We start from the raw sequence: 21,164 nt of genomic DNA on the forward strand, positions 1-21,164 counted from the left end.
TTGTATTTACAGAGGTCTTTAAATTAGATGGGAAACTCTAAAACCTCAATTAAGTTATAATGCAGGGCTTAGTTAATACTTTAACAAATTGCACATAATCACATTACTAAATAGAGTCTGTCTGCACATCTGGATCACTGTATTATTATTATTATTATTATTATTATTATTATTATTACTGTTGTTGTATTTTTCTGATTTTTACTTGTCTGTTTGAATTGTGTTATTTCCTGATTATTCTGTTTTGATTCCGAAAAAAACATCAGAGTGAGAGCTCCTTCTTTGAAGACCTGTCTCTGATTTACAGCCTACAGTGTAAACGTCACACATTGAGCGGCGCAGGGATCCGTCGCCGTCTCTGTTGGACCTGCCGGAGGTTTCGAGGTTCTGATCTGTTCTATTTTTTGTTTGGGTTCAAATCCAGACTCTTAGCGTCGGCCTCCAAACCAGTTATCGATAAACAAACACCGTGAGGATTTAGTTCATCTACGGGAGAACACCGGAAATCGTTCAGCAAAGCGAAAGTTGAGAGTCGAGATGAGTGTGGAGGCGTACGGGCCGAGCTCCCAGACCCTCACCTTCTTGGACACCGAGGAAGCGGAGTTGCTCGGAGCGGATACCCAGGGCTCCGAGTATGATTTCACCGATTTCACCTTACCCAGCCAGACGCAAACTCAAGGCCAGACCCAGAGCCAACTGGACAGCCAGGTCTGTGGCTTTTAATACCACAAGAGACCACGATAAAGCGCGGTTTACTGACGCTAGCGGCAGTTAGCTAACCTGCTAGCCCGCTATTATTGGCTATAGGCGTTGCCTAGCTTTACGTTAGCTAGCTGTTACCGTTAGCCCGTTGCTAGCTAGAAAGCACGTTAACTAAACTCCCAAAGTAATGTTAGTTGTCTTCGAGCGTTTGTTTTTAACCAGCCAGAGACACAAAGCCAGCTCCAGTGACCAAACTTAAACCCCAAGAGCACTGACAACCTGTCGACTTATAGTTAACTCTCTGGCATTTCCGCGCCCTAGCCGCTAGCTGCTAATCGTTAGCATTCAGTTTGTTTGGTAAAGCTTGTGTTGTGCCGCAGGTAAATGGTCCTGATGAGGGTCTTCACAACGGTGGAGTGGATGACTCCGTGGCCAAAGCCAGCCAGCTGTTGGCGGAGCTTAACTTTGAGGAGGATGAAGAAGACACGTACTACACCAAAGACCTGCCTGTGCACGCATGCAGGTACACTGACAGGAGCCGCACCATGCCAGGATGTCCGTGTACTGTACACTAGTAGTGCAACAGTACTGCTATAAATCTTGCATTCATGAACGTTATAATGTTGAGTTTGTGTTGTTGTGATCATTTGAAAGGAGGTAGTTTGCGCTGCTTTACAACGCCACACTATTCAACAGCACCATCATCTACTTCCTCCAAAATGACCATAAAGTTGAGTTAACACCTGTAAAACAGTGTCGGCCCTAACTGAACATTGCGACACTCGCGACGGGAGGATTTATTTGCAGGAATGTTGTATTTCACTCCATTAGTTTTAGCTAGGTGTACCTAATAAACATCTACACCTGAGTGTAGATCACTGAGGAAATAGTTGCACCGCATTTGTGGTACTTTAGACGATTACACAATACTGTTTTATCCAGTATATATTTTCTCTGTACTTGATGTTACGCACCACAAACCTATTCAGTGTTCACAAGCTTTTCTTTCCTCACTATTTTATTTTCTTTTATCACAAACTTTCTAGATGTCATGGCTGCCAACGCAATCATTTACATTACATGACCCAAAGAGGCATCTAAAATGTTTGAATAATTGATCATTCATTGCACCTTTTCTACATATACAGTAATGTGCACATGTGGAAAATAGTTCATGTTTCTTGCCTTTGCAATGTAAGAGTTTTATCTTCAGAAAAGGAGGGTTAAATATATTCCTGCATTTAAAATTTGATTGTATCCCAGCCTTTGGATAGTTACTGTTTTGAAGATAACACATAGTCCTTATAACTGTAAGTCACTGAACATCAACAACTTGTAATTCTGTTACATAAATAATAGGTTTTCAACAGATAATTTAACTTTGGAAATTAAACCAGGGCTGCATAACAACCCTGCAGCCTGTTGTGAGAGTGGATGACCAGATTAAATGTCATGTTTACTGTTGAATTTTTAAAAAACATTCAATGCATGGATTTGTTTTTCAGCTACTGTGGTATCCACGATCCAGCGTGTGTGGTGTACTGCAACACCAGCAAGAAGTGGTTCTGTAATGGGCGTGGCAACACATCTGGCAGGTGTGTAATGAAATCCTCTTCATATTAAACATCACACATAAGAGTCAGAACATAACACTGTGTAATTTATTCAGAAATTGAATTTTAAAAATCTGAATAACAAACATTGCAACAGTTGTGGGTTTTTTAGTGTGATTGTCATACATTTTTGCTTTGGACATGCAGATGATGTTGAATCTCATGATTAGGTGTGAAAAAGCCCTTTCGTTCTATTTGCATTGAAAACCGTGTTTAATTTCCTGTCAGCTGTTACCATTTGCAGAACTCTAACCCATGTACAGTGTTTATTTAAGACAGTGAAATGGTCTACAAAAGCATTGCCACCACAAAAAGTGTCACAGAGTCTGAAGTGTGTCTGATTTATTTTTTATAATCATCTCTCATTCTCTAACCTCCAGCCACATTGTGAACCACTTGGTGAGAGCCAAATGCAAGGAGGTGACGCTGCATAAAGATGGGCCGCTCGGCGAGACGGTGCTGGAGTGTTACAACTGTGGCTGTCGCAATGTCTTCCTCCTGGGCTTCATCCCAGCCAAGGCTGATTCTGTGGTGGTGTTACTCTGCAGGTAGGTGCATGCTGGGCTGCAGCTTTGAACATAGACAGATCATTTGGTAGCACATGCCTACAAATCCAGCATGTTTGGCCAACTGTGTCCTTGAGGACAGCTTTGAGGCTCTCATTGTAAGCTTCTCTAGAACATGAACTGAAAGCAAAGCATGCAAATTCTTGCTTTGATGTTTTATCTCCTATCAGTTGTTCAGGTTTCACTCCTTTCTTTGGATGAGTTGTTCCGGAAATTGAAGTAGTCAGACAGATGGGAAGAGTAGCTCATTGCTGAATGTTTATTGCGGCAAAAGAAAACTTTGCCTAGACAATAAAAACTGAAATAAATATTTTTGTTTAAGCATAAACCAAGCACTGCCCCAGGGCAGCTGTGGGGTAAAGTATCCCAATTAAAATGAGATTAAACATGTGACAAAATACAATTAGATATATTTATATTTTAATTGTCCTGTGTGTGACTGATACATTTGGTTTTTAAAATAGACTAAGATATGTACTGAGCAGAACCTTTTACAGAGAAATAACCTTATCAGTTTTGTCTGGTGTGTAAAACTGTTTCTAAGTTACCTCAAACATGTTGATATTACTGTTGTACAATTTGTTATCAACTAACATATTTGTTAGAAGTAGAGAAGCTTTAGAGAAGCAAGCAGTCCATCAAAATGTGACTTCCCCTAGACAGAAGTGAGTATTCAGCCATTTAGTCTGCATCTGTTTCTTGGGGAAATCCCTGCTAATGCCCACAAACCTACGTAACTGCTTTTTCCTACTCTGTATCAGATAATTTAACCCTTTCTAGATCCACATGTATGCAAGAAACCAGATCAAGAGAAATCAGTTTAAAGCAGGACAATGCATAACCTATGACACAATAATCTGGTTACTGGAACACCCCATACAGAAGCTAAACATAAACTATTTTTTGAACCTTGTATGTCTATGCAGGCAGCCATGTGCCAGCCAGAGTAGCTTAAAAGACATCAACTGGGACAGCTCGCAGTGGCAACCACTGATCCAGGATCGCTGCTTTTTGTCCTGGCTGGTGAAAATCCCGTCAGAGCAGGAGCAGCTTCGAGCCCGTCAGATCACCGCCCAGCAGATCAACAAGCTGGAGGAGCTCTGGAAGGTATGTAAATGAAATGCTGTTTCTCCAGGGTTCCTTGTTTCGAGCACAGTCCCACAGTCACTTTCCTCACAGGACAATCCCACTGCCACCTTGGAAGACCTGGAAAAACCTGGTGTGGATGAGGAACCCCAGCATGTGCTGCTGCGCTACGAGGACGCCTACCAGTACCAAAACATCTTCGGCCCTTTGGTCAAACTGGAGGCTGACTACGACAAGAAGCTAAAGGAGTCCCAGGTACCTGAGCACCATCTCTAAGATGGAGACCAAGTAACTTACAGAGAGATGGATGTACATGATGTATTTGTGGTGCAGAATTACTTAATTAATAATTAATTATTAGTTGATGATATACTTATTTTATTTGATTATTTTTCTTTTGCAGACCCAAGACAATATAACAGTTAGGTGGGACCTGGGGCTGAATAAAAAGCGGATTGCCTATTTCACACTGCCCAAGACGGATTCAGGTGGTAATTCTCTGAGCTTGACTTCCTCCCCGTGGTTCAGTGGTGCAGATAGAACCCCTCCCCATCCCCCCTTCAGTCCTCAGAATTGCACGCAACCTCCCCCAACCCTGCATCTTTTGGTGGCATGTCTGCTTGGTTTTGTTTTTTTGTAGTGGGTTTTGTGCTGTCTTGTAGGTGCACGGTACTGTATCCATTTGTTTAGTGAACATAACTCATCCTCCTTAGTTCATTTGTGGGTCATTTTGAGCACAGTAGAGTGTCTAACTTGTCTCCATTTATCAATCCCAGATATGCGGCTGATGCAAGGTGATGAAATCTGCCTGCGGTACAAGGGAGACCTGGCCCCACTGTGGAAAGGCATTGGCCATGTCATCAAAGTCCCTGACAGTATCCTTTACGCTGTTAGCAGTTGATCATCCATTGTATTAGAGTGTCCTCAAGTCTTTCTCACGACACTGGCACTAATCCCAGATGGCACTGCAAGATCCAACAATAAAACACCAGACAACATAGCCCTATCCACTCCCATCTACTAGACATAATTGACAGATAATGCCAGACCTCCCTTAACAGCCTGTGTTTAAAGACTATGGGGATGAAATTGCCATCGAGTTGCGGAGCAGTGTCGGAGCACCTGTAGAAATCCCCCACAACTTCCAGGTGGACTTTGTGTGGAAGTCCACTTCCTTTGACAGGTAGGCTGAAATCTTATGGATATTTCAATTCAAGATTCACTGCTCTGAAGTCAACATATCACTCCACATTACAAGATTTTTTTCTTTTTTCCCTCCTGCATACAGTTCACAGAACTAAATGCTTATATTTATTTTGTGTAAATCTGATGAGGTTTCCTGTGATCGTACAAACAGAGATAAAAACTGACATTTTTATGTTTGTATCGCTGCAGGATGCAAAGCGCTCTGAAGACGTTTGCAGTGGATGAGACCTCCGTATCTGGCTACATCTACCACAAACTGCTGGGCCACGAGGTGGAGGATGTCACCATCAAGTGCCAGCTGCCAAAGCGCTTCACTGCTCAGGGCCTGCCTGACCTCAATCACTCACAGGTTAGATCCTCACTAAACAGAGTCTCTGTGATTCTGTTATTATTTGGTCACTCATTTTCTTCTCACTTTTCACTACAAGAAAAAGTATGAGTTGTCTGTTTTACTGTGATTCATCACATACATTAGTGCAACAATTGATTGACTCTAACAGAGGAGGCTTGTAACTTTTAATTAAAGCAAACCTGCAAGTGGGAAAAATGTGTTATCTGTATGTATGCCGTTAATGTGGGATCTGGATCTCACATCATTATTTTTGTTAGACGATTGAATACAGAGGAGATTAAGAAACATTTGATGTCTATATTTGGAACACCTTCACCTGAGCTGTTTTGTCTTTGTGTGCTCAGGTGTACGCTGTGAAGACGGTGCTTGCAGAGGCCCCTCAGTCTGATTCAGGGTCCTCCTGGCACTGGGAAGACTGTCACCTCTGCCACTATTGTCTACCACCTGTCCCGACAGGGCAACGGGTAAGACAACAAGGTTTATACATATTCACCAAAAAAAAAAAAAAAAAAGTAAAATTACAATTCTTACATGTGTATTATGTCTAAACCTTCCTCTGCCAATTCTCTGTGATGCATGTGTGTCCTGCAGCCCAGTCCTGGTGTGTGCCCCCAGTAACATAGCTGTGGACCAGTTGACTGAGAAGATCGACAAGACTGGGCTGAAGGTTGTCAGGCTGTGCGCCAAGAGCCGAGAGGCCATTGAGTCACCAGTGTCTTTTCTTGCTCTAGCACAACCAGATCAGCAACATGGACAGGTCAGTGGCATGTAGGGGCATTGAGTCCTCCAGACGCTTTGCCCAAAGTTATTGATTTGTGCTTTGTACACAAACCAGTTTTGTAACTAGGGAGCCAAATGTGAATGGTACACAGGCTTTATTTTATTGAATTCTTCCATATTGTTCTTGTTGTAACTTTAACTTCATATTTCACCAGGTTTCCACACTCATACTCAAAACAACTGTGAATATCAAGTCCATGGTTTCTAATTGTTAGGATCTGAGCCTGAAATGTTGCAGACACAAGCAAATTCCTCTAAGGCTACTAACAATACAAGATGTATTCGTGTACATTCTCTCAAGTCACCCTGATGCGTCTCTGTCCTCATAGCATGCCAGAGCTTCAGAAACTACAGCAGCTGAAGGATGAGACTGGTGAGCTGTCGTCTGCTGATGAGAAGCGCTACAGGGCTTTGAAACGCAACTGCTGAGAGGGAGCTGCTCATGGTGAGGAGGGTTTTCAAAGTGTTGGACCACAACAACTTAAGGTTGAAACACAGGAGTTGTCACTGTGAATGGTTTTCCATCACTGTGTCTGACAGTTGTTGATTTACAGAGGGGCTGGCTACAGATTTTCAGGCGTTGCTGGTGCAAGAAGTAGTTTCAACCAAGTGGTCAAATCAAAGCAATAATCAGCATGGTCAGAATGAGGTGACTACTTGATCAAAGTAGTGATAATCAGGAGGCTTGTTGCTAGTCTTAAGTTTGTTTTAGTTTGTTCTCATGTGTTCTCTGCTTCATTAGACACAGTTCAGACCTGCATTTGTCTCTCACCACCAGACATGATGATGATTTGTTATCATAATCACAGTAGAAGACCCCGTTATGTTTCACCAGGACATCCCCACTCCCTCCTCTGGTTTAAGATTGTAAATTATGTTCTTTGTTGTCCAGAATGCGGACGTGATCTGCTGCACCTGTGTTGGGGCTGGAGATCCACGTCTGGCTAAGATGCAGTTCCGCTCCATCCTGATTGATGAGAGCACCCAGGCCACCGAGCCAGAGTGTATGGTGCCTGTGGTGCTGGGAGCCAAGCAGGTACACACAATGTTTGGCCAAGACAACTTGTTAATAATGTTGGAGATGTCAACAGTGTAATGTTTAAACAAATTATTGATTTGGTTTTATTCAAATACTACGTGGATAGCTGAACATCATCTACAGACATACTTCCTTGTGTCTTAAGACAGTAGCTCAGTACCATTTGTGACTTAAATGGGTTGTATCTTTTAAGACCAGAAGTTTTTAGATTACTTTACGCTGTATCAGTCTTTCCACGCTCTTAACACAACCCCAAATGTTTTATTTTGTATCATTATTTTCACTTCAATAGTGAACCAAAGTTTTACACAATATAGGAACTTGAATGCTCTGAATGCTTTGAATAACAACATGTCAATAAGAAAATAGAAACAAATGTCATACAAAACATGAGCAGCTGCTACTGTCAGCATGTTTCAGAATTATTTTTGCCAAAATATGCAGTAAATTATATGGCTAACAATATGAATTATGTCTGTGAAGATATTCAAACTGATTTGTTGTGAACATCTAGAAACAAAAACTTATATAATGCATTTATATGAACCCACACTTGTGTGACTCATCGTCCTCCCTGCAGCTTATTCTTGTGGGTGACCACTGCCAGTTGGGTCCTGTGGTGATGTGTAAGAAGGCGGCTAAGGCAGGCCTGTCCCAGTCCCTGTTTGAACGCCTGGTGGTTCTGGGTATCCGGCCAATCCGCCTGCAGGTCCAGTACCGCATGCACCCAGCTCTCAGTGCCTTCCCCTCCAACATCTTCTATGAGGGCTCTCTGCAGAACGGTGTCACCGCAGGTTTGTCCAGACTCAGCAGTTCATTATCTGGTTTGATGGAGGGGCAAATTAATTTTCACTTTAGCTGGTACATTACCAGGTAAAAATATCTACAAACTACAAACTCCTTTAAAGATTAAAAACATAACAAAATGTCGCTGTTCTCTTCAGCCGACCGCATCAAGAAAGGCTTTGACTTCCAGTGGCCACAGCCGGACAAGCCCATGTTCTTCTACGTGACTCAGGGTCAGGAGGAGATTGCCAGCTCTGGAACCTCCTACCTCAACAGGTAATTTTCTTGGGCAACTTTGCATAATTTAACCAAAAGGTCTAAGTTCATTCACAATATGCAGAGTGGCTGGGAAAGGGCTAGCTGAAGCCACAGCAGGGAGCGCTCACTCACACTCTTCACATCAGATTCAGTGTGTACTCGATGACCATAATCAACAGGAATGTCAGCGTCACCTCCACAGAATGATGAAAAGGGATTTCCTTTGAATCAAGATCACAATTTCTTAAAAATAATCTACTTAATTTCATTAACAGACCATTTAGAAGCAAGATTAAACTGGTGGTCTTTCTTTTCTTTTTTTTTAACTCTAGTAGCTTTTTTTTATCAACTTCAGCAGTGCAGTAAAATTTGTGTCAACTTCGCTCAAACCAATTTGTGTTCATTTGTTGTTTTAGCAAGTAAGATAATCCTGAATCTTATTTTGCAGGATGAGCAAAGTTTGACACACAGTAGACATGATTTGCATTTTTATACCATCATCACTCTGCGCCTATTAATTTTTTCCTGCTGATGTTTTTAAGGACGGAGGCTGCCAACGTAGAGAAGATCACCACCAGGCTGCTGAAGGCCGGAGCCAAACCAGACCAAATCGGCATCATCACCCCATACGAGGGCCAGCGCTCTTACCTGGTCCAGTACATGCAGTTCAGTGGCTCCCTGCACACCAAACTCTATCAGGTACCACACACAGGTTGGAGTACTCAGTAGTGGTTGTACGGACATGTAATTCTCATTAATTGCTGTAGCAGTTACTCAGGTTTTCATCACTTGCTCTGCCTTTTTTTCTCCTGTTCTTACAATGTGATCTCCTCTCTCTTCTTTGTGTCATGCTCCATTGTAGCAAGTGGAAATTGCCAGTGTGGATGCCTTCCAGGGCAGAGAGAAGGACTTCATCATCCTCTCTTGTGTTCGTGCCAATGAGCATCAGGGCATCGGTTTCCTGAATGACCCTCGTCGTCTCAACGTGGCGCTGACCAGAGCCAAGTAAAGACCTTATTAAAACCGTTGAAGGCATCACAGTGGATAAAGTTGGCACAGTGCACAGTCAGCTCGTTAGTTTGTAATGAGCTATTTAGATCTCCTTGTAGAAGCTGATTAGACATGCCTGTTTGTCTAATCTTATGTGGGTGTTCTTAGTAGGAATAATCAGACTACTGTAATTTCTACAGACAAAAACCTGTGCATGAGTAATTTAAAAGATGTTGTTCAAGTTTAAATAAGTCATTTCGAGACAAAACTTTTACCCAAACTCTGATCGGTAGTCTCGTGTATGTGTGTGTGTTGTGAATGAAGGTATGGTGTGATCATCGTGGGGAACCCCAAGGCCCTCTCCAAGCAACCTCTGTGGAACAACCTGCTGAACAACTACAAGGAGCAGAAGGTGCTGGTGGAGGGGCCCCTCAACAACCTGAGGGAGAGCCTCATGCAGTTCAGCAAGCCCCGCAAGCTGGTCAACACCATCAACCCTGTGAGTAGAACAAAGTGCTGTGGAGGCGTGCATAATGACAAACTGACACTGAGCAGGCTGTTAGGAAGAGGATTTGTTTGGCTGCTGTTTTCCCACATCCCTTACTCAGCCATAGTATTGATTTCATTTCCAAAGTTAAAAGTTGAACATCCTCAGGCTTTGAGGTGCTGGACAGTTGCATGTCCAGGTGCTGGACAGCTTGTACTAAATGGCGACTGTGTGGTTTTCTCCAGGGGGGACGTTTTATGAGCACTGCGATGTACGATGCTCGTGAGGCCCTCATCCCTGGCTCCGCCTACGACCGCAGCAATGCAGGTATTTATTTATTATTTATTTCTTTAGACTCTTATGGTTTGACTCAAGATAATAACCAATGACATACAGGGTGTATTGACAGTCCAGCAAGTCTTGATTTCTTAATTCAAAACTGACACAAGCCTTGTTCTGTGTGTTCTCTTTCAGCCGGACGTCCATCCAACATGTACTTTCAGACTCATGACCAGATTGGGATGATTGGGGCAGGCCCCGGTCATATGGCTGCTATGAATATCCCCATACCCTTCAACCTTGTGATGCCACCAATGCCTCCACCCAGCTACTTGGGTCAGACCAATGGCCCTGCTGCAGGTACAGCACAGCACTGAAGTAACCCAGTCAACCACCTTTATAAAGTGAAAGTTTGCAAACTTTGGTCCAGTTCTTAAGAGGAGAAAAAGTAATCCAGTCGTGCACCACACCATAAGGTTGTCAGAGTAAGGGGAGAGATGTTGACACCTTATTACCAGCAGTTTCTAATGGATAGCTGATAATAAGTAAATGAACTTGGCAAAAACTATAGTCTGGACCCAAGAGCAATGGTTGGTTACCATGTTGGTTTTGACTCTGGTCCCGATCTTATTTTTCTTTTCATCAAGGTCGTGGGGCTATGAAGGGTAAGCCTGGGCGTGGCGGGCGGCAGAGGGTCCGTGGCTCCGGAAACCAGGGTGCCAGTCAGGGTAATGGACCAAACAGCCAGGCCAGCCAGGACGGAGCCTCCCAGTCCTTCTCCCAGGGGCCGCTGACACAGGGCTACATCTCCATGAGCCAGCCCTCTCAGATGAGCCAGCCAGGCCTCTCCCAGCCAGAGCTCTCCCAGGTAACACATCACTGTTACTGAGTAAAAGATTTATCAAATATTTAACATGTTCATGATAGTTATGTTTGACTATTATTTCAGATATTCCAGGTGTTGGTAATTTGTACTTTTTATTCAAAATTATTGTTTTGAAAAGACATAAATACTGATTTGCTGTGTCCATTTTTTCCTTAAAATTAAAAAGTTACCACTTATCTCACTAGTGAAATTGTTGTTAAAGCTGATAAAGAAAGATAAAGGGGTCCTGAGTTCAGGGATAAAGGTTGAGGAAATCTTCTGCGTCTGAAGATATCTGCTGTAATCTTGTCTCTTGTCTTCTTCTTCTCTAGGACAGCTACCTGGGTGATGAGTTCAAGTCCCAAATCGATGTGGCTTTGTCCCAGGACTCGACTTACCAGGGTGAACGTGCGTACCAGCATGGCGGGGTGACTGGACTGTCACAGTACTAAAGTGTAAGTACGTTAAGTGTGTCTTTAGCTGCACTGTAGCACATTGGTTTCTTTAGGGGTAGTAAAGACCATAAGTTTTCTGAGTGAAGTTTCATGTGTTCTCTCTTAAAGAAACATGTAGTTTTTGTTCAGATTGTGTGCATGACCACAGGCTCCAGATTGAATCTTCATTGATTCTGTCAGACTGAAAAGTTCTTATTGTACAATTTTTGTCTTTTATGTTGTAGATTTTTATTGCTTAGATAAATTAATGCAGCTACCAGATCATAGTGGATGGGTTGATAGTGGTGCTTAAAAGCGCAAAATAAAACTCAGTAGACTATTGTATTGACTGTAATGAAAGTATAGGTAGATGGGCAAATTTGCTTTCGACGATAACTAATAGACCTTGCTTTGTGTCTTGCAGGATGCCTGAAGAAGGGAGCTAGGCTTCAGCTGAGCTTAGTTCATCAGCTTTTTAATCTGGGAAATAATAAAAACATAAAATGGATACCTGTTTTCCTCTGCTACAACCGAAGCACCACCGAGTGAAAGCGACGGGATAGCGAAACCAAACCAATGACCAGCGAGAGAAATAAAGAGGGTAGAAGAAGAAGAGAGCACGAACAGACGGGCAGGGAGATGGCAAGAGAGGCCGAGAGAACAAGCGAGAGGCAGGGACCGATGCCCGTGCAGAAGTGAAGGAGGGGAAGTCGAGAAGGTGGCGGCGTGTGGTCGAGCTGCCGAGGGAAACAGGAGAGATCTCAGCGGTCTCTCGTGGGAATCCAAATGAGGCTCAACTCCCAACGAAATAATCCACCCAAACCCCTTCACCTCACAGCCGCCAGGAAAGAAAGGAGAGCTCTTAAAGTTTTTACACTCTTCTTCAGAGGAGGATCGAAGCTTTCCAACTGAATTTTAAGAACTAGTTCTCCTGTAACCTGGACGGACACGGCTACAGAAAGCCTTCAAACAGGCGACAGAAAATGTCCATGTTAAAAGTCGGTTGGTTGCTCAACCTGTATGACGTCCCAGACTGTTTTAAATTAGGTCTATCATGGGAGGAGAGCGGCACCAACAATCATCTACTGGGCCCAAAAAACCTCAGCAGCCTCTGAAAGAAGCAGCGGTCGACACACCCTCTTGGAGAGGAAATAAAAACATGGTTTCTGTACTTGAGTCTGATATTAAAGAGCCTTGAATTGAAATACCTTTCATTTGCCTTGAGAACCACTGGCTCATTCACAAGGTCTTTAATGGGGTGGTTTCGACCACACGTCAGTGGTGGAGTGGCACGGGGATTTCAGACTGTTTTCAAGGCATGAGGCGCGAATCCCATCGGTATCGCGATCATCATGGGACAGTTTTTCTTCTCTGAAGTACCTTTCTTATAACAGAGCACAAAATTGCAAAAAAGTCATCGAAACTATCAAACATGACCAGCATTGAATATTCAACTCAGTGTCATTTGATGTTTCAGTCAAGGCTTTTCCTTATTTTAATCTTTTGAAAGCAGGGGTTGTTGATGTCCGGCTGTGCTTCATGACCAGATGTCTTTTTTAAACTCTCTGTGTGTACGCTTAGATCGGCAAACGCTTGAATGCTTTGCGTTGAGTGATTCCTCAGGGGGATTGTGGACTGTCTACACTCATCACACAAATCCCTGCTTGAGGCGAAAGAAACCAAACAAGAGGAGGGAAAGGAGGAGGATAGTAGTGGAGGCTTACAGGCGGTCGTGGCAATCAATTCACCACAGGTAAGGAGTAGAAAAGGAAGGTGGCTGAGGAAGAGAAGGATTAGAGAGTTTCCACAACGGGAAATCCAGTTCAGGTCAGGGCGTGAGGGTTAAAACGAGAGAGGGGGATACATGTGGCTTGAGGACTTTTCAGCCCCAGCAGACAGCCATAGATTTGACCCAGTGTCATTTCACACACAGCATTTTGATTTTGTGAATATTTATGGGCTATATAGCCACGCTGATGGCCATATTAGCCCGCCACACAAAATATATACTGCATATCTGAGCAGTGACAAAAATCCTCAAGTTTACAGATGATTGGGTTGAAAAATTCAGACTTTTTAAAGGAAATCTGTTGAAACTCTCAATTTAAAAATCAGCTTAATCTGAAAGGATTCTTTGTGTGGATTAAAATGACACTGTATCCCAGTTACACATAGTGGGGATAGAAACCTGAGAAGAACCTGAGAAACCTGATTCAGTGCCTACAACCAATCACCTTCAGATAAACAGCTGCAGCACAAGCATGAATGTAGTTCAAATCAAACTACCAGCATATTTTAAAAAATAAAAACCTTCCAGACACCAGAGGGCTCAAGAAACCCGCAGAAAAAAGGACTTGTTACATTTTATTTTTTTAATAAAATCAGGCCAAGTAATGATGAGGTCAGTGAGTTTTGCAGCTGGGTTGTGTAAAGGATGGGCTGATGGAAAAAAAAAAAAAAAAGCCACCTTCCTTCTCTGTGAGGTAAAACAAACGGAGGCTGGTAGAATTTCTTCTGTGGACTTTTGATTTGTGCAAAGCTGTTTTGCCCTTATTATGTATTCCTTGTAGAGTTCCTCTTTAGATTTATGTGGATCCTAAACCTCCTCCCCACCTGGAGAACTGTGAACCAGAACCCTGAGTTGATCCAAACTTTGCTTTTGTCAGATGATTTGCTGCTTTGTGCGTCATGTCCTTGAGTTCAGTTGGTTGTTATTTAGCCATTTTGTGTAGTTTTACCAAAATCTATTGTTATTCTTTTGTTTTTTTTTTTTTGTTGTTGTTGTTTTTTGGTAGCAACTTGCTGACAACAGGAATGAGGCATCTGCCGTTTCCTTACATTAGAGTTTTGTATCTTCTCCTCGAACTGTTCCGAGGGATTGTAGTTTTTGTAACTCTTCCAGGAAAGATGCTTTCTGAACACAGTAAGAATGTACTCCACTGTTGTTTCTCACCTGCTTCTCATTTCAGCAGACATGTGACAATCATGTTGCAATTAGACATCGCCATGTTTAAGTGACTTAGAAATAGTTCTGTTGACACTGTGCGAATCTTTCATTTGTGCGATAAATTAGTTTCACACATCAAACCCGTTTTCACTGAACTAACATGTTATAGCTTTAAAAACCTGCTGCCCTAATATTATTGCTTTGGTGTTTTGTTTTTTTTTTCATCTACTGAGCCACAGTTAATTGCTACATGTGCAGTGATCATTAAAGTGTTTCAGTTGTAGATTAAACATTTGCATCCAAACCCTTGATTCTCTACATCCATCAGGTAGAGATTAAATTAACGGACTAGAGATCTCAATGTGATGTAAATACCTGTTTGAAACAATGAGTCTTATTTGCAGTGAAGTTTCATTACAAACAGTGATTCCCTTGTTAAACTGAATCAATAAAGGCTGTCAACTTGAGCTGTTTTTTTTTTTTCTTTAATGGTATGAAATTAATTTTTCAGATTCTGACGAAATATTACAGATATTGCACTGGTATTTACAGAGTATGAGCAGTTTTCACGCTGTTGCCTGCGCCGCTTTCTTCTTTTTCATTTGTTTTCTCTTCATCAGTTTCTTTTTCAGCTGTCCACGTTTCTGCCTCTGAATGCTCTCCTGGATTTTCTGTTTGAATAACTTCTTCTGGCTCCGGATCTTCTCCAGCTCAGCCTTCCTCTTGGCCTCCAGGTCTGGATCCTGCAGTTTGATCACATTTTTAAAAAACTTTTAATTAAACCACTTTTCTAATTCACTGCAGGACAGGCACCATCTGAAATCACCATTCCTCTGACACCATTACAGTTTGTAGAGATGGATTTTTCTACACTGGGCACTTTGTCACTGGACTAGTTTGAATGTTATCACTGTCAGGAACCCTGTGCACACTGGTAACACATAATAACTCAAAACTGAAGTAATTCTTTATTTTAGAGTAACTTTACTGTAACTCCTTAATTTCCTATAAGGTTTTCTGAAGAGAACCGTGTCATTTGTTAATTATTAGTGGGACAAAAGAAAATATAAATGCATTAGTAGTTTAGCTTTAGAACCTTTGTTTTCCATGTTTCTTGAATTGTGTGCTTGCATGTAGACAAATATAGAACAATACAGACTGATAAAACTTTTCAGGTAACCCTGTCACTTGGTTCACTACAATTAAGACCAAGTTATGTTGTTCTTTCCAGAAACCTTAACATAAATTTACAGTTACATTAGTTCCTCTCCAGGAAATCACAGGTTTCCTGTGACTGGGACCTGTAAAGTAAATTGATCTTCACCTTGTTGTTGCTTCATCTTACGTGTTCACACGTTTAAACTTAAAATGAGTTGTTAATTAACAGAAACGAACTTGCCTTCCCCTCCAAAATCAGCTGTTTCCTCTTGTTGATCTCCTTTTTCTCATCAAAGTCTGTTGACTCAAGTTTCTACAAGACACAGAGAAGAGGTTAGCATCACAACATTACATCTATTACAGCCATTTGAAGAATATAAACAATCATGACTGGAGAATGAAACATTGAGCTGAGATAAAGACTGATCCGTACGATTTCACACTCCCGTCTGGCCACGTTGACCTGTGTGAGGATCTTCAGGACTTCTTTCTCCTGCACAGGATATTCCTTCAGCTTAGTCTCTGTAGAAACACAACGGCCCAGTTAGAGTATTTAAACCATGTTTAAACACACACACTAGTACACGGGCAGAAACTGGTGTTTGTAAAGCCGCCTGAGCTGAGGATTTTTCCAGCTCTTTCAGGTTCCCGGTCGACGGCAGAGGCCTTGTAATTGTAATATCTTGGCTTCATATGGCCTGGAACCCTCTCACATAACACCTTGTCTGGAGTTTACCATAAGTGCCAGCTGTCACTCAGATGGTCAGACATTAAAACATTTTCATCTCACTAATAGTATTTCAAATCAGATCACCTCTCAGTACATTATTATTATCATCAAGGAATCATAACACGTTGAGTTGTTTAACAATGAAAACAATGACTTCTGTTTTCCCATGACAAGTGATGAAGTCATCTATCACCCCCCGGATGGCTACTGTCCTCCCCGAATTCGACTACAAAATGCACTTGTTTCATTTCTGTGCTTTGACTTCAGAGGATTAAACACAAAGACTTGAAGGAAACTTGATTTTCCTGTGAACCACACTCTGTCTTTACAACCAAGTGACTTACGAATCTGCTCTTCGATGGAGTGGACCAGGTGGATGTCGTACTGCGTCACCAGTGTGATGGACACTCCATTCCTCCCTGCAGAGGAAAAAAGCTTCATCACGCATGAGCCGTTTTCATTTTTAACGAATCATCCATAGAGAACACCAGAGGATCAAAAACGGATCTTAAACCAGAAACTTAACTAAAAAGATGTTAACCGTACCTGCTCTTGCTGTTCGCCCAACTCTGTGGATGTAGATCTTAGGAAGGCCGGGGGTGTTGTGGTTAATGACGACCTGAACAGTTGGAATATCTAAACCTCTGTGGGTCAGAAACAACAGAGAGAACGTCAAAACAACATGACTGATTGTATGGATGTTCTCAGGCAATTTTGCAAAAATCCAAATTCAATTTTGTTCAAGTAAAGTTTTCAATGAGTTAGAAACTCAGCAAAGCCTCTTACCTGGCAGCCACATCTGTCGCAATCAGGATTTTATAGACGCTGGCCTTGAACTTGGCGAGGTTTGCAAATCGTTGTTTCTAGAGAAGATAAAGAGCTGTTGTTTATTCTGCAGGACCATTCATCTGGTTTAATCCGCTTTAATCCCTCACACTAACTGTTTCTATATTATCGCCGGGGCTTTGTGTTCACTTCACGTTTCTGTCTTTGTCCTGTTAATTGGACGAATGTGATTTCCTCGTCCAGCACGAGCTTGTCGAGCAGCTCTGAGGACTGGTGATAAAGGAGACATCACCATCTGTCGTCACCTTTTTCTCCAAGCAAATGTAATTCTCTGTACGTGCAAAGTTAAATAACCAGTTAAAAACAGATTTTGTTGCAGCCTCTCCTTCAGCTGTCTCTCCTCCAACATGGTGGTGTCTCCCATATAACCCTGAAATAATGTCCTCCAGCAGGCCTTTACTGCTAAAATCTACAAACAGATGCTGTTTTTTCCAGTGAACCAGCGTCACAGCGATGGACACTGCTGCACTTAGTCTCACCTGTTTCATCATGGAGTGCAAAGAGATTGTTGGAAAGTTAAATTCCCGCAGCATCATGGTGAGGATTTGGCAGTTCCTGGACAAAAAAAAAGAAAAACAAACAAATAATGTTATTTTTTTAATACAGTATTTTGTTTACCTTTTCTATAGATATGTATATAAAGGTGGGCTGGAAGGCTCCTATTAGTCTAACTTGAGAACAGTGTACACAGCCTTTAAGATGAGTTAAGACAGAATTGTATTTGTCCTAAAGAAAGTTGCTGTGCCAGAGCGACAATGGAGCAATCTCAACAACAGCCCTTCAGGATAAATTAAGCTTGAATCACTTCCTGGCTTCTTACTTGCAGGTGTTGGTGAAGATGATGATGGACCAGTCGTCGTGCTCATCAGTGAACGTCTGGATCAGGTGGACCAGGTACGCGTCCTTCACCTTCTCTGGAGTGAGGATGTACCTCTGGTCCAGCTCCTCCACCGTTCGCGTCCTGTTAACGACAGAGTGATCATTCGCGCTCTGGATTCAGACTCAGATTGAATAAAGGTAATATCATAGTCATATAATGGAATCAGGATGACTTAATATTCAAATGTGGAAATCTGCTTAACAGTGCGACACAAGTTAAAAAAACAACAGCATCTATGCTGTGGTCATGTTTAGAAGAAGGTGGTCAAATCACTAATTTGATTTCACAACACAGCACAGGAGGAGTGAATACAAATAATGAATGGACAGAGAGGCATTCAACACAGTGCAGCTCAGTCAACTTCAAATTTAACAACCACACAGGAAAAACTCCTGCTCTGCTTTCTGTTTTTGTCAGATAACACTGTTAACATTTATTATTATTATTACATGCAAAGAGGATGTTATCTTGTTTCTGAACAACTGTAGTGCAACTCTCCTCAAGTTTAAACCTGCTATCTGTGTATATCTGAACCCTGTAAATCGCCTGAACGGTATTAAATCCAGAAAGTCAACCACAATTAATATTTTTTCTTCCATTATTTGCACGACTCCCCTTTACATCAAAAGGCATTTGTGCGGAAGATGCACTTCAGTCATTAGCTGCGCCTCAGATCAGACTCAAACTGAGCTTCCAAGCTGCTGCTCCTGTTTTTATAAATAACTCACAAGATTTAAGGCAAAGAGTGCATCACTAAATTTTCTATCTTCTCCACGACTGACGCTTTGCTAAACAGCCTGGGAGCAGTAGGTTACTCACTCTGACGTGCTCTCCCAGAAGAAAGGTTTGTTCATGGCGATGTTCTTCAGCTCCTGCAGCGTGTCGGTGAGCGTGGCGCTGAACAGCAGTGTCTGCCGTTTGGCCGGTAAAATCCCCAGGATCACCTCCAGGTCTTTGGTGAAGTCGGTGCAGCCCTGCTCCAACAGCCGGTCAGCTTCGTCCAAAATCTGACAAACACAAGTAAGGTCATATTAATCAGCTGTTGAAAAGACATGTTAACAGTTAAAGGTGTACAGTATTTGATAAACTCTGGCTCCACAGGGTTTAGTCTGTATGTTCAGACTGTTTTATGAAGTTTGCATGAACAACTGCTCATTCACAGTTTCCTGAACTCACCAGGAACTGGATCTTGCTCATGCTGAAGGTGTTGGAGCTGCGGATGTGATCAGCCAGCCGCCCCGGCGTCGCTACAACCACATGTGGCTGGTTGGACAGCTCCAGGGCCTGACTCACCATGTCTGTCAGAAACACAGCATCAGACTGAATGAACTGACAGCAGTGTTTACTCTTTGTGTCTGCAGCAGCAGCAGCGGAGACACCCAGCACTTTTAAGCTGTTGAATGTACAGAAAGAAAAGCAGCCTGCAGTGATGTACTGTCTGTAGTTACCCATTCCACCGACGATAATGCAGTCCCGCAGACCCAGAGGTTTCCCCAAGACTCGAAACTGCTCAGCGATCTGATAGGCCAGCTCCCTGCATGACATCACATTTATGACATTATCAGCTGGAAATGTGGCAGGAAGTGTGTCAAACATGTTTCTCACGATGCTATAAGTCTGTATGTCTCTGAAACATTACTTAAGAGCTGTGGCTTATGTGTATCTGACACGACAAGGACCTGAATATTTAGATGGCTCAGTTGAAGACATTAAGCTTTTGTAGCTGTGTCCAAACAGTCCCCCTGACCCTACACAGCACTGACCTGGTAGGACTGAGCACCAGGCAGAAGATACCATACGGGTCCTCTGACAGTTTCTGCAGCACTGGCAGCACAAACGCTGCGGTCTTCCCACTTCCAGTCTTGGCACAGCCCATACAGTCCCGACCTGTGTGACAAAACAAAAACACAAAACACCATCATTCACCTGCTCTCAGTTCAGATATACTCGGCCACATGCCTTGTGATTTCAAAGAATCCATCTAATCAAGGCATTATTGATTCACTTCCGTGTCAAATGGCAGGAGCTCTGTCTCGCACCAAATTCCTCAGGAAAAAAAGCCATTTCTTTGACTCCATGCTTCCGACCAATCACACAATCCTTGAAGATGATCATTGTTCAACATTTTTTTATCTTAAGGTGTTTCTGTTAAATTCGGCTACACTTTGATGTCTCAAATGTGTTTCATGGAGGATAATTGTGGGAAATCAGTAGGTTTCAGACCTCTTAATCGATGAAAATACAGTGATCAGTGCTAAAAACATAGTTAAACTGTAAATAAGCTTGTCGGCAGATTTAATATATGTGTCGAAAACAACTGTGTTTGCTAACTTTGAGTACTTGCAGGGGGTTTTCCTTCACTGAAACACGCGGAGCATTTAATTGTTAGATTTTCCAGTGGAGATCTGTATTACTTGTCGAGACTGCCGATCGTGGCTGTTTAAAATGTATCCAAGAAGATATTTACATGACAGGTAGACAGCCTGGTGATATGTTTTCAACCTGGAGATGTAATACAGCCTGTCTTACCTTCTAGGATAGCTGGCATGCAGTTTTGCTGGACAGGAGTGGGTTTGTTGATCCCCAGCTGTTTACACTGCTTCACCAGCCAGTCTGAGAGTCCCAGCGACGAAAAGTCAGCCATGTCTGATTTATCTGGTTCCCCGCGGCCTGGAGACTACTTCTGTGTCAAGTATATGACAAAAAACTATCACTAAAACACTCTACTTTAATGTTGAGTACACCATCCTCGTGTGTAACATCAACAGTCGCTGTGTTACCACGTTATACAACGCGACGTCTTCTTCTTCTGCAGGTAGAGCAGAGCAGAGGCGCGTGTTGTCGTCCTCTGCTGGTCAAACAGTGTAGCTACGTTGACATACTGAAAACACTATCATCACTATTACTGATCCTTTCTGCATTTCCTCTATCAACGAGCCACCTCCACAGTTTAATTACATTAGTTAGTGTGTTAATAAGGTCACATATCATGAGTTGGGATGGTGTATAGCTCTTATCTGTGGAGCCCTGACCTCTACTGACAACCCCACAACCACGTGTCTGTGCATTGTGGGTTCTGCACCTTCAAATATACAAATTAAACAGAGAAATGCACCATGTGAGCAGAACATAAACTTAAATAAAGTGGGTATTAAAACTA

General features: G+C 42.4%; 2 protein-coding genes across 2 annotated transcripts; one reads left to right on the forward strand and one right to left on the reverse strand.

Annotated features, from left to right (window-relative positions):
- Nucleotides 1-313: 313 nt before the first annotated feature.
- Nucleotides 314-14,857, forward strand: LOC108902765 (UPF1 RNA helicase and ATPase). Its single transcript, XM_018704763.2, is given in 27 exon segments — nucleotides 314-708; nucleotides 1,083-1,225; nucleotides 2,208-2,297; nucleotides 2,696-2,863; nucleotides 3,808-3,988; nucleotides 4,061-4,222; nucleotides 4,371-4,458; nucleotides 4,744-4,842; nucleotides 5,042-5,150; nucleotides 5,363-5,522; nucleotides 5,870-5,890; nucleotides 5,892-5,989; nucleotides 6,117-6,255; nucleotides 6,257-6,282; nucleotides 6,635-6,725; nucleotides 6,727-6,750; nucleotides 7,198-7,341; nucleotides 7,925-8,138; nucleotides 8,289-8,406; nucleotides 8,931-9,087; nucleotides 9,251-9,393; nucleotides 9,703-9,877; nucleotides 10,111-10,192; nucleotides 10,340-10,504; nucleotides 10,792-11,012; nucleotides 11,342-11,464; nucleotides 11,868-14,857. Coding segments are annotated over 26 exon segments (3,309 nt in total). The 5' UTR covers nucleotides 314-537; the 3' UTR covers nucleotides 11,462-11,464; nucleotides 11,868-14,857.
- Nucleotides 14,598-20,811, reverse strand: ddx49 (DEAD (Asp-Glu-Ala-Asp) box polypeptide 49). The gene is made up of 13 exons (XM_018704764.2): nucleotides 20,534-20,811; nucleotides 19,768-19,891; nucleotides 19,453-19,538; nucleotides 19,181-19,302; nucleotides 18,824-19,011; nucleotides 17,945-18,085; nucleotides 17,604-17,679; nucleotides 17,065-17,141; nucleotides 16,825-16,922; nucleotides 16,623-16,697; nucleotides 15,982-16,070; nucleotides 15,790-15,861; nucleotides 14,598-15,133 (listed from the first exon to the last, which is right to left on the reverse strand). Exons 1-13 carry the CDS (start codon nucleotides 20,646-20,648, stop codon nucleotides 14,957-14,959), a joined length of 1,440 nt encoding a protein of 479 aa, XP_018560280.1. The 5' UTR covers nucleotides 20,649-20,811; the 3' UTR covers nucleotides 14,598-14,956.
- Between the last annotated feature and the right edge of the window lie 353 nt (nucleotides 20,812-21,164).

The sequence above is a fragment of the Lates calcarifer genome, linkage group LG17 (assembly GCF_001640805.2).
Source record: "Lates calcarifer isolate ASB-BC8 linkage group LG17, TLL_Latcal_v3, whole genome shotgun sequence".
NCBI classification, from domain to species: Eukaryota; Metazoa; Chordata; class Actinopteri; family Centropomidae; genus Lates; species Lates calcarifer.